The sequence below is a fragment of the Delphinus delphis genome, chromosome 3, assembly GCF_949987515.2.
Source record: "Delphinus delphis chromosome 3, mDelDel1.2, whole genome shotgun sequence".
Taxonomy (NCBI): Eukaryota; Metazoa; Chordata; class Mammalia; order Artiodactyla; family Delphinidae; genus Delphinus; species Delphinus delphis.
Window position 1 is genome coordinate 9942310 of NC_082685.1, and position 12345 is coordinate 9954654.

At 54.0% G+C, this 12345-nt stretch overlaps 2 protein-coding genes across 2 annotated transcripts in view; one reads left to right on the forward strand and one right to left on the reverse strand.

The window, feature by feature from the left end:
• Positions 1-6006: 6006 nt before the first annotated feature.
• On the forward strand, positions 6007-10382 carry NDUFB7 (NADH:ubiquinone oxidoreductase subunit B7). The gene is made up of 3 exons (XM_060006616.1): positions 6007-6193; positions 9731-9899; positions 10194-10382. The coding sequence occupies exons 1-3, from the start codon at positions 6082-6084 to the stop codon at positions 10315-10317; spliced, it is 405 nt and encodes a 134-aa protein (XP_059862599.1). The 5' UTR covers positions 6007-6081; the 3' UTR covers positions 10318-10382.
• A 68-nt stretch (positions 10383-10450) lies between these two features.
• The window catches only part of TECR (trans-2,3-enoyl-CoA reductase), a 28040-nt gene continuing 26145 nt past the window's right edge, over positions 10451-12345 (reverse strand). The window contains exons 5-13 of the mRNA XM_060006617.1: positions 12178-12281; positions 11986-12101; positions 11794-11899; positions 11603-11675; positions 11469-11512; positions 11335-11392; positions 11164-11252; positions 10792-10837; positions 10451-10703 (exon numbers count right to left, since the gene is read on the reverse strand). Coding sequence (XP_059862600.1) covers positions 10576-10703; positions 10792-10837; positions 11164-11252; positions 11335-11392; positions 11469-11512; positions 11603-11675; positions 11794-11899; positions 11986-12101; positions 12178-12281 — 764 coding nt within the window. The 3' untranslated portion in view covers positions 10451-10575. The remainder of the gene's footprint in view (positions 10704-10791; positions 10838-11163; positions 11253-11334; positions 11393-11468; positions 11513-11602; positions 11676-11793; positions 11900-11985; positions 12102-12177; positions 12282-12345) is intronic.

Below are 12345 nucleotides of genomic sequence, written 5' to 3' on the forward strand. Positions count from 1 at the left end.
TGACCATTTCACAATATATACAAACATTGCATCATGTTGTACACCTGAAACTAATATAATGTTATATGTGAATTATATATCAATTTTAAAAGAAGGAGGGGGGAGGGAGGGGGGGAGGAGAAGGAGATGATCAGGAAAGACCTGACAGTTGAAATCAACTGAAGAAGGTGGGGGAAAGCCCTGTACCTATCTGGAAGAAAAGCATTCTAGTCTGTGCAAAGGCCCTGAGGACAGCAAGCTCCTGGTGTCTTCGAGAAACAGGGAGTCTGAGATCCAATGTCCCCTTCTCAGTGAAACTTTCTAAAACTGAAGTTCCAAGCCCACCCTTCTCCATACACTCCATTCATTACGTTTGTCCTTAACAGTTATCACCATCTTATCACACACATTGTGTCCAATAGGATGTTTGTTGAATGAATGAGTGACGGTCCTGCCCACCAAACCCTAAGGCCAGGCCACTCCAGGCTCGCTGGTCCTCCACCACCAGCCAGCAGCCCGACACGCAGGCAGCAGAATCCCGGGGCAGCTCCTGGATTACAGGCGCGCCTCTGGTCACTACCACGGACCGAGGCCAGGTCTTCCCCAGGGACTGTCTAGGCCAAGCTAATTTATTTTTCCTCCTCTCCGGAACTAAAGTACCCAGAGCTTCCGACCTCCCATGCAGCGGACCGAGGCGAGGCGCAAACTCCGCCCAGAATGTTCTTCTCCATCCCCGGCCCCACCTGGGGCCTCCGAGGCTGTTCCGCCCACAAAATGCTAATGCAGCCCCTGCCCGGGGCAGAGCAGAAGCCTCTGCGCAGATGGCAGTGGCCCGGGAAAGAGGAAGGAGGGGCGGGGAAGCTGTGGGCAGTGATGCAGGGCACCTGGGGATGCGGGCGGGGAACACAGTAAGGTCTCATCAGATGGTTGGTAGAAGAAGAAAAACAGGAAGACTGTGGGGCACGGGTGACTGAGGCCCGGCCCCTCCCTCACCCCTGAATACCACCCTCACTCTAATATTATCCCCCCTCAGATCTCCAACTCTGAGTATGGACAGACCAAGCTGAAGCATCTGCGTCCAGGGACCTCAGGACAGATGTAGGTCCACATCCCCACCCACCCAGAGTCATCCCTGGCTTGGACCTCTTCATCCTCTAGTGAAACGACTGGTCGTGGGAGTCCCCTCTGGTGGGCCTTCTAGTTAGAGAGCGCCACCCAGATGAAAGTGATAATAGCGCATGCGCGTACTGGATACCTCCTAGGTGCCCGGCAGGAAGCGCTTTTCAGGCAACCATCAACTGGTTGACCGACTGGTTCTTCCAAACCACCCTGTTCATTTATTCATTTGTTGATTTTTGACAAGTATTTACTAAACCCCCGCTGTGCGCCAGTACCCTTCTAGGTGCAGAAATACAGCGGTGAACAAGACAGGTAAAATTCCCTGCTCTGCAGAGCTGACCTTCAAGAGGAGAGACCAACAGTTAACAAGTTAAATACTAAGTCAAATATGTAGATCTCAGGTTAGAGGGCAGTAAGTGCTAATAAGGAAAATAAAACCATGAAGGGGGTGGGAGCTGTTTAGTAGGGACCCATTTTACAGATGAGTAAACTGCATCTCTGAAAGGGAAGTCACTTCCCAAGATCACGCAGGGAGAGTGAGCTGGCACCGTGATTTGCCACTCTGGGTCTCCTCCCAGCTCTGGCCTCTAGGTGAGCAGCTGACACACAGAAAAAGAGAGGCAGAGGGGAGACACACAGAACAGGGTAGGGCTGCCTGGTATAGCCGTGCAGGTTGGGCACTGCACAACTCCAGGAGTGCCATTCACAAAGACAAGAACGTGCATGTTGTCCCCTGGAGTCAGGAAGTGTGCAAGGATCACAAATCTATACCCCGTTCTGGGGACAGAACTTCCTGGAAAGGAAGTCTCAATCACCATCGGTCTACCCTCCATGGCTTGCGTTACTGAACCAGGTGTGTTTGCCAGATACCCAGCAAGCCAAACCTGAGACACCAATTTTGCAGCAGAGAAAGGGTTCACTCACAAGGCAGCCAAGCAAGATGGGAGAACATATCTCAACTCCACCTCCCTGAAGGTGAGGGGCTCGGGATATTTATGGAATAAAGCTGAGGCTTGGGGAGCATGGGGAAAGGTGATTAGAGGTCTTTTCTTTTAAGTGAGGTAATCATCATTCTACTCAGGCCAATGTAAGCTACATGCTTCTCCACGGGATGCAAGTCCAGAAAATGGCAAGGTTAGCCTGCTCTGAGGGTGGAGTTTTGAGTCCTCTGACGTCAAAAGGACACTGATTGGACACCTGTGCAGACCCAGTTGGAGGGTGGGTGGTCCCAACCAGTCTTAACTGGCTTGAGCTCAGACTGGACACAGCTGACTCCAAGTTCCTGAAAAACAACCCTGGTAGACATCTTATTGTTTAGGCTACGTGACACTTGGAGGACATGCAAGTTTTTATAAAAACAATGAAAGCAAGCTTGATCTGTGAAGGGACGTTACAGTTCACTACTTATTAAGCAAGTTACAGTTTAATGGATCTAACTGATGACTTTCTGTTTCACTTGCCTTTTTGAGTTCCCAACATATCATGGCTACGTCCCTGTGTCAGCACATGAAAATCTAGCTCAGTAGTTCTCCCAAGGTTGGTCCCCAGACCAGCAATATCTCTGTCACCTGGGAAATGCAGATTCTGGGGCTCCAGACCTCCTGAGTCAAATGCTTTCAGGCTGGGTGTGGCTTTTGCTCCACATAAATGGGGAGCCACGGGAGGGTTTCAGCAGAGGAAGGACATGATCCAATTTCTGTTTTGACAGGTGCAACCCGAGGGTGAGAGATTAAGGAAGGTGGGGGCCAGGAGAAGCCTACTGCAGTTGTACTGGAGATATGGCCATGACCTGGATGGGGCTGGTGGCCATTGGAGGGGGTAGGAATGGGTTGTGTTCTTTATCGGTTTCTACAGTGCAACCAAAGAAATTTGCCACTGATTTGGATGGCTGGAGTGAGAGGACTAGAGTTGAGTATGACCAAAAGGTTTGGGGCCTGACACCTGGAAAAAATGGAGCAGACATTGCCCAAGACAGGAAGACAGAGGGAGGAACAGATTTAGGAGAGAACAGAGAGAAATCAGGAGTGTCGTTTGAGGGTGTGTTATAGACTGTTTGTATCTCCCCACCACCACCACCAAAAAAAAAAAAAATTCATATGTTGAAATCTAATCCCCAATGTGATAGTATTAGGAGGTGAGGCCTTTGGGAAGTGATTAAGTCATGGGGGTGGAGCCTCACAAATGGGATTAGTGCCCTTAGAAGAAGAGACATGGGAGCAAGCTCACCCCCTTTCCACCATGTGAGGACACAATGAAAAGCTGGCCGTCTGCAACCCAGAAGAGGACCCTCGCTGGAACCCAACCATGCTGGCACCCTGATCTTGGATTTCCCACCTCCAGAACTGTGAGAAATAAATTTCTATTGTTTATAAGTCTTTATTATAGCAGCTCAAACAGAATAAGCATGTGAAGGTGCCCAGTCGGTGGCTGGATATATTCATGTGTCGGCATTTCAGGGGAGAAGACATATCTAGAGACAGATTTGGGGGTTATCCATCTATAAGGTGGTGTATTCATTTCCTAAGGCTGCTCGACAAATGACCACAAACTGGGTGGCTTAACGCAACAGAAATTTGTTCTCTCACAGTTCTGGAGGCCCGAAGTCTGAAATCATGTTGTCGGCAGAGCTGTGCTCCCTCCAAAGGCTCTAGGGGAGATTCTGCTCCTTGCCTCCTTCAGCCTCTGGTGGCTCCAGGTGTTCCTTGGCTTGTGGCCGCATCACTCCAATTTCTGCCTCTGTCTTCACACGACCTTCTCTCTTTCTCTGTCTCCTCTTCTGTTGATGTCAAATCTCCCTCCATCTTTCTCTTATAAGAACACTTATTGCATTGGAGGCCTACCTGGCCTACGATCTCATCTCAATACCCTTCATTACATTTGCAAAGGCACGTTTTCCAAATAAGGTCACATTCACAGGTTCCCAGGATTAGGGTATGGACATACCTTTTTAAGGGGGCAGCACTCTTTAACCCACTACAGATTGTATTTAAAGCCCTTCGTAGGACGCATGTGAGTGGAGAGAGATACCCTCCACCCCCACTCTTTTCTTCTTGTTCACCTCTGTGTCCTCAAGGTCTGACACAGCTATTCATAATAGAGGGATGTAGTAGTAACAATAAGTAACACTTATCTAATGCTATGTGCTAAGCACTGCTATAAGTACTTCATATAATTAACACATTTAATGCTTAAAACATTAAAATTGAGATCTCGATTTTACAAAGAGCTAAAGGCACTCACCCAGACCACACAAATAGGGTTCTAATCCAGGACATCTGTTCTCTCAAATAGCAGGAAACCCCCTTGGCCCAAGTAGAGGAATCTGGCTTGCTTTAGAGAATCTCACATATTACAAACACAAAATAAATTTACTGAAGAACACCGGATGCTGCTGTCACCTGATATCTTGTGATTGGAGCTGGCATAGAACAACCGTAACTCTAAACATGACATCTCTCGGTATCAATGCCACTCAGGCCTCCAGGGAGCACTTCCCCGCTACTCTGGCTGATGCCCTCCTGTGTCTGAGTGTGATTCTGGTTGTGCCGCTACCAGTGCTGGAAACAGATGCTGCTTTGGGGTGTGTAGGGGACTTGAGCACCAGACAAGTTTAGGTAGGAGAAAAGACAAATTATCTTGTGTATTTGTTTCCTAGGGCTGCCATAACAAGGTACCACAAACTAGGTGGCTTAGAACAAGAAAAATTTATAGTCTCACGGTTCTGGAGGCTGCAAGTCCAAAATAAGGTGTGAGCAGGGCCATGCTTACTCCCAAGTCTCTGGGGGAGGATCCTTCCTGGCCTGGGATCCTTGGTGTTCATATGCTTGTAGATGCATCACTCCAGTCTCTGCCTCCAGCATCATGTGATGCTCTGTGTGCATGTCTGTGTCCAAATTTCCCTCTTATAAGGACATCAGTCATTGGATTAGGACCCACCCAAGTCCATCATGACCTCATCTTAACTTGATTACATCTGCAAAGACCCTACTTTCAAATAAGATCACATTCACAGGTTCCCAGGGGTTAGGATTTCAACTTATTTGGGGGAGGAGGGGTGGACACAATTCAACCCACAACACCTTGTCAAATGAAATCTAATCATGCAGCATCCAAGTATCATTTCCCAGCACGGCCAAGCACCCAGTGAAAGGCTTCTCTTTTGTGTTCCAATGTGCAGGATTCCAGAGAGAGTAACAAATTAACACAACATTTGTTACAGCTGCACATTGGGTCAAGAAGTATTTGGCAGTATTACCAATGTATTATACTTTTAAATATACATGTGTAGAAGCTCTAATGTAACAGGGGTGAAATGTAATACTCATTCTTTACAGGGGCAACTACAGGGATACTACAATCACAGCTCGTTTTATTTTTACAAAGTACTAAATTGGATTTATTTAAAATCTCAGCTTATAAATAGTTTATAAATAACTTTTATTTGCTTATTTAAATTAAACTTAATTAAAATGCTTATTTTAAATAATTTTATTTAAACTTTTGATATTTGCTAATTATGTCAGCTCTGTGCAGGGTTTTTTATGACAAGTTCGAAAGTTTTAGAATAAAGACTTTTTTGAAATACGACATAAGAATAATTTTCATTTGCGCTCTAGCTTCGGGAGAAGCTAGAAATACGACATAAGAATAATTTTCATTTGTGCTCTAGCTTCAGGAGACCAGAGGCGCCCAGGGAGGGTGGGAGGAAGCCCCAGGCTCACATCGTCCACCCTCTCCTGCCCAGATGGATTTCCAGAAGCAGGGAGGCCCCCTCTGGCGATCACCAGAGTAAGAGGCGCGCACCTTACTATCTCAGCCCAACCGCAAGGTGGCGCCAGAGATACCTGAAGTCCTCCGGAGTCGTTCATCTCTATGATCCCCGCTGCGGCCTGAGCAACCCGGAAGCCGTCGCTGGCCAAGGAGTGCTTCCGGGTAGGAGCTGGGTGACCCTGTCTGCTGCAGGAGCCTGCGGCGACTGCAACCATGGGGGCGCACCTAGGTCGGCGTTACCTGGGCGATGCATCGGTGGAGCCCGACCCCCTGCGGATGCCCACCTTCCCGCCAGACTACGGCTTCCCCGGGCGCAAAGAACGCGGTGAGTCCCAGTGCGCAGGCGCGGCCGGCGGGAGTTTGGGGTGGGCGCCGGAACCCCTGAACCCCGGGGTCGGCTGGTCTCGAGCGTCATGCACTGTGTCTGGGTTCAGCCCTGACCTCGGCCCGGAGGAGTCCAGGGGGCGCGCGTGACCCTGCCTGAGTGTGGAGGCATTCCAGGCAGAAGGCACTGTTTGAACAAAAAGCCCGGGGGCAAAAGAGAGTGGCGACACAGGACCTAATGAGGCGGTAGTCCTGGAGTGAGTGGGGAACTATGGGAGGGTTTATCGCGGAAGGGATGTGCTTATTGTACCTCTGTCCGGATGTCGCTACTATTTTTAGGTATGCTAGAGAAAACACGAGGGGGGCTCACGCCGCACATACTGTTCTGCACTTTGCTTTTTTTATTCGTTAATATCACAAGCATATCGAGCGCCAGTCCTGGACCAAGTCCCGAGTTGGGCACCGAGGATGCAGCAGGCACTGACTAAGGGGGAACTCACAGCCCTGTAGGGAAGACAAAGGAACCTGGCGGATCTTGATGATGGCCCCTGGGAGTATCAAGGCGGGCTTTCAGGAGACTATGACTGGAAGCGAGGCCTGCGGGAGATGCGGAGGAGTTGGCCCCACCGAGACCAAGGAGAGGGGAGAGCTAGTGCTTCAAAGCAGAGGAGGGACACGATCAGATTTGCTTTATCAAAAGGTCACGTTGGCTGCCAGGTGGGCGACGACTTGGAGACAGAGAGATCCCTAAGGGAATGGGGTGGTGCAGAGAGGTGTGGATTTAGGAGAATGTTGGGAGGTACGGTCCTATGGTGTCTCGAGTCCTTGTAGTTCCTTTAGCCCCACTGGAACCTGCAGTCCATCAGTACCCCCACCTCCTTATCCTGTCAGTCCTTCCCGCTGCCCCTCACACCCTGCTTTCCCATTAATGTTTTGCAAACACCCAGAGCCGCCCCACCCCATCCCCTCCTCTGTCTTGCTTAACCAGAACCCTGGTTAAAGCCAGCTCTCCTCCGTGGCTCCTGTCCCTGTGCAGCTGAACATCGTGGGAGAAAAACACCCATCCTCCCTGACTGGTCTCCCAATTGCCCCCCCAGTTGACTCTTCATGCTGCTGTTTTCCTGTCACATTCCCTGGCCCTTCGCTCTCTCGGGCTCCTTCCTAGACCATGGTCTCACGCCTTCTCTCTCAGACCCCAGCACCTCCTTTCAGCTAGTCACTTTGTATCCTCTTAAGAAAATAGAAGCAGCCAAAAGAGCTCTTGTGGGCTCCCTTCATCCCTGCTTCCTACACACCCTGGACTCCACCTTCTCTCCTGTTAGCCCAGATGATCTGCCCCGGCTTTAGCTAAGCCTCTGCTCCAGGTGAGCCCTCTGATGCCCTCCATCCCATCCTCTCACCTACCCAAGGACTGCTCCAACCACTCTCCCTCTCTTGCAAGGTTGGTTTTCCCATCAACATGCAAATACGCTGTTATTTCTGCTGTCGTAATATCTTCTCCTGGGGCTTCCCTGGTGGTGCCGTGGTTAAGAATCCGCCTGCCAATGCAGGGGGCATGGGTTCGAGCCCTGGTCCAGGAAGATCCCACATGCCGCAGAACAACTAAGCCCGTGCACCATAGCTACTGAGCCCGCGAGCCACAACTGCTGAAGCCCGCGCACCTAGAGCCCGTGTTCCGCAACAAGAGAAGCCCCCGCAATGAGAAGCCCGCACACCGCGACGAAGCCCGCACGCAGCAACGAAGACCTGACACAGCCAATAAATAAATAAATAAATAAAATTTAAAAAAAAAATTTTTTGGGGGGGGGTTGTGTCGGGTCTTCGTTTCTGTGCGAGGGCTTTCTCTAGTTTTGGCAAGCGGGGGCCACTCTTCATCGCGGGCCTCCCACTATCGTGGCCTCTCTTGTTGTGGAGCACAGGCTCCAGACGTGCAGGCTCAGTAGTTGTGGCCCAGATTCTCAGGTCTAACTCCACTATGGCAGCAGCAGGCACGGCCGGTCGCTGCCACCTCCTGGGAGCCCCTCTTCACGTGGTTCCAAGACCCCACAGCTCCCGCCCACCTCCCTGCCTTGTATATGCCAAGGCGCCCCACTGCGTGGGTCTCTCCTGTCTCCACCCACTCCCACCACTCCCTGGGGGTCTTTGCTAGTCCTCTGGTTTCAAATGGCTGCTGTGCACCAGGGCTGGAGTTTTTATCTCCAGCTGGGCCTTGACCCTGAACCCCAGACTCATGGACCTCACTGCCTGCTTGGCATCTCCACTCCACATTTAACGGGCATCTTGCACTCAGCAGGCCTGAAACAGAGCTCCTGACCTCCCCTACCAACCCTGTGCCTCCCTCCAGCGCTGACCACCACATGCTCAGGCCGAAACCCCTGAGGCATCCCGCCTGTCCTCCCACTTCAGGGCCTTTGCACCTGCCGTGCCGCTCTTGGGGATGCCTTACCCGGGTGTCTATGTGACCCACTCCCTCACCTTCGTATGCCACCTTTTGACGGCCCCCTCCATCTAAAGTTGTGACCCACCTCCCCACATTGCCTCTCTCTCTCCCTTATTTTCCTCCCTAATACTTAGCATTGTCAGGCATCCTACAACATCTAGCTCTACCTGTTTGTTCTGTGTCTCCCTCCAAGAGCAGGGAGGGATCCTTGCCTGGCATGTTCCCTTGTATATCCCCAGCACCTAGCACACAGTTGGTACTCCATAAATCCTGGCTACTGACTGACTCATCAGGCTGGAGCATCAGGTGTGAAGTGCCACCTTGACATGGAAACTATCAGGGGCTGCAGGTGGACACAAGGCCTGGGACTCAACGATATACGGGGTGGAGACGGAAGCCATGAATTAGAATGAGTGGACGGCTCTTAGCAAGAACCACCAGAAGCCAAGGCTTAATGTTTGGGCAGCTTAATGTTTGGACAGCCATAGAGATGGCAGGAAACCTGGGGAGGGTGTGGCAGAGAGGGGGGGCACGGGAAGAGAATGTTCGAGAAAGGAGGAGCATCTAGGACCAAGAAAGATGGGGTAAGATGGGGGGGCAGGGGTTCCCTTGAGGATGCAGGAAGGCTAGGTCCTGTGTGCCCCGTGCTAGGTGGGGACAGAGCTCAGGATCACCAGCACAGCGGGCGCGGGCTGGGGTGTGTGCCCACGATTACTGACGGCCCCCAGATGGGCCCCAGTTGAAGTGAAGGTTGATTTCATCCCCGTGGGGTTTACCAGGTGGGTGGGGCAGCAGGACGAGGATTATTAGTTCAGCTTTCTATGAGGCGGGCAGAAGCTGTGCCTCCACTGAGAGGACAGAGCTGGGATCCAGGTCCCCCAGGCAGACACACAGACGCACACACACCTCTGCAGGGTGGGGCTGTCTGGGGAGTGACCCCAGGGGGAGGGGAGGCAAGAATCTAGCGTGGATTTCGAGGTGCTCGGTGATGGCGGGAGAGGGACCCTGCCCATCTGGGCCTCAGTGTTGGGGGTTGCTTTCGTGCAAATTAGAAAGCTATTCCTGGCCCTGGCTGAGCCCCACCCGTCCCCCCCGCAGAGATGGTGGCCACTCAGCAGGAGATGAATGACGCACAGCTGGTGCTCCAGCAGCGGGACTACTGCGCCCACTACCTCATCCGGTTCCTCAAGTGCAAGCGCGACAGCTTCCCCAACCTCCTGGCCTGCAAGCACGAGCAGCACGACTGGGACTACTGCGAGCACCTCGAGTGAGCCCCACGCCCGCCCCGAGCCCTCACCCGGCCAGGCCCCACCTCAGTAGAAAGAGGAATCCCAAAGGGGCTGTGGGGTGGGTCGGGCTGCTTTGAGGTGCCTACAGGAGTGGCCACGCCTAGTTCAGGTGGGAGGCCCAGCTCTTGCTCTGGGCTCACTGGTGTCCACCCCAGGGGAGGGGGCAGACCCCAGAGTTACATCACAGGCACGCAGGTCTTCCCTACCTGCGACCCCCTCAGAGTCCCATCAGCTCCCCAGGCTACCCCTCCCTCCTTGTACTCTGCCTGCAGCTACGTGAAGCGCATGAAGGAGTTTGAGCGGGAGCGGCGGCTGCTCCAGCGGAAGAAGAGGCGGGAGCAGAGGGAGGCCAGAGGCCAGGGGTCCGGTGACGTGGGCCCCGAGGTGGCCCTGTAGCGGCCCCGCCTACCACCCTGTAGACCAGTCAAAAAAAATAAAAGCCTCCAGGGCCCTCAGCCCAAGCTCCGCCTCTTTCTTTGGTGTGCTGAGCCCCGAACCGACCCCCAAAAGAAACACCGCTGAGTCTGAGTCCAGCTGAGCAGGCAGGTTTTATTCCAGACGCTGGAGAGCAGTGGTTCCCACTCCTCGCCCAGAATGACACTGGGGCGGGGGGACACGAGCCTGGCTGGCTGAGCCTGGGTGAGGGGATGCCATTCAGAGCAGGAAGGGGATGATGGGCATGCGTAGGGGCGGGTAGTCTCGGAACTCCTTCAGGTAGCTGCGGTGCTTGCCCTTGGCCCAGATGGTCATCTGGGTGAAGCCCACCAGGGAGAAGAGGGCCACTGTGGGGTGGAGCAGGGGAGTCAGGGAGGGAGGGCTGCACCCAGCAGGGACGGGTGGGGCCCCCTGGGGAAGGGGCAGCGGGCTCACCTGGGAGGCACTGTGTCATGATGGCAAAGCCAATCCAGGACCCCACCTGTGGGCAGAGCAGGCAGGGTGAAGGCGGGCAGGGCTGGGCAGCCCCAGCTGTTCTAGTAAGGGGATGGGAACCACACGCCAGAGCTCGAGGGGCCTGGAGTAAGGGGGCACTACACGATGAAGCTGCCCCTCAGTCCCCAACAGCCACAAGCCCAGCTGGACACCTCCCAGGCCCCCAGAGGCCACAGTCTCTCCATTTCCAAATGTTCCAAGTTCAAACTGCAGAAACAGCTACGGAGCCAGGCACCGCCCCCTCCTAGAAGCTAGCCCTCCACATGGGACCCCAAGCCCCGGGAGGGAGAGGAGAGGAGGGCAGACCCTCACCTCGTAGGTGTAATTGGGACAAGACACCAGCAGGAAGAGCCATGTGAAGGGGTTCTTGGTGGGGTATGGGATCTTCCTGGTCTTAGACCCTGGGAGGACAGGACAGGAATGAGACCCGCTGGCTCAGCCTGCCCAGGTGGCCATCCCCCCTGCCCGGAGCAGGCCACTCACCAGCTGGCCGCAGGTCCCGCAGGGCCATGTGGATGGAGAAGTTGCCGAGCTGGCAGATCTGTTAGAGAAGCAGGGTCAGCTCGGAGCCGCCCCCCAAACTCCCCGCACCCTGTCATCCGTCCCAGCCCGCTTACCACAAAGATGGCGAGCGCCAGTTTAACCTGCTGAGCTCCGTAGGCTGAAGAGGAAGCAGAGAAGGGAAGCCCGTGAGGGGAGAGCCTGGGTGAAGGGGTGTTCACAAGGGAGAGCAGGGCCCGAGGCCACTTACTTGGCGGTGTGTAGAGAGGGTGGTTGATGTAATAGGCCATCCACGCGGCGAAGCCCCAGTAGTAGGTGCAGTTCTGAAAGGGAGCAGGGCCGGGATGGAGCCTGGCCCAGTGGAGGGCAGGACCCAGGTGAGGGGGACCAGGGAGGGTAGGGCCGGGGGTGAAGGGCCTGGACAGGCAGCTGGGGGCTCACCTTGAAGATGTTGCGCAACGGCATGGTGCCGTGGGAGAAGCGGTGCACGAAGAGCGTCTCCAGCAGGCGCTTGATGTAATGGAATGAGTGGCAGATGCAGGCAAGGCTGGGGGCGGGGGAGCCAGTTCAGCGGGGGCAGGTCCGCAGGCCTTCCCCTCCCCCTGCCACCTCCTCCCACCCGGCCCCACTCACTGTACCACCGTGTGCCGACTGGACGTGAAGTCATATTTGTGGCCATAGATGAAGGGCACCCGAAAGTAGAAGAGCAGATAGATGAAAAGGGGCCCGGCGTACTCTGTCAGGAAGACCTGGGGAGGGGAGAGGTGAGTCACCCCAACGCGGCAGATGGGAGACGAGGCTGCTGGGAGAGGGGTCTGCACGCACCGTTACCCAGCTGATCTGGGCCCCCAGGTCCCGGAAGTAGAGTGTGGCCGTGGTGCCCACGGGCAGCTTCTGCAGAACATCCTCATCCTTCAGGGACTTGCCCTCTGCGGAGAGTCGGGCCAGGGCTCAGGGCCTGCCTGGGCCTTCGCCCAGGGCCACCCAGGAGCC

Coding starts and splice junctions, on each gene's coding strand:
- NDUFB7 (XM_060006616.1), top strand. CDS start 6,082: ATGGGGGCGCACCTAGGTCGGCGTTACCTGGGCGATGCATCGGTGGAG. Junction 6,194..9,730: donor CCCCGGGCGCAAAGAACGCG/GTGAGTCCCAGT, acceptor TCCCCCCCGCAG/AGATGGTGGCCACTCAGCAG. Junction 9,900..10,193: donor GACTACTGCGAGCACCTCGA/GTGAGCCCCACG, acceptor CTCTGCCTGCAG/CTACGTGAAGCGCATGAAGG.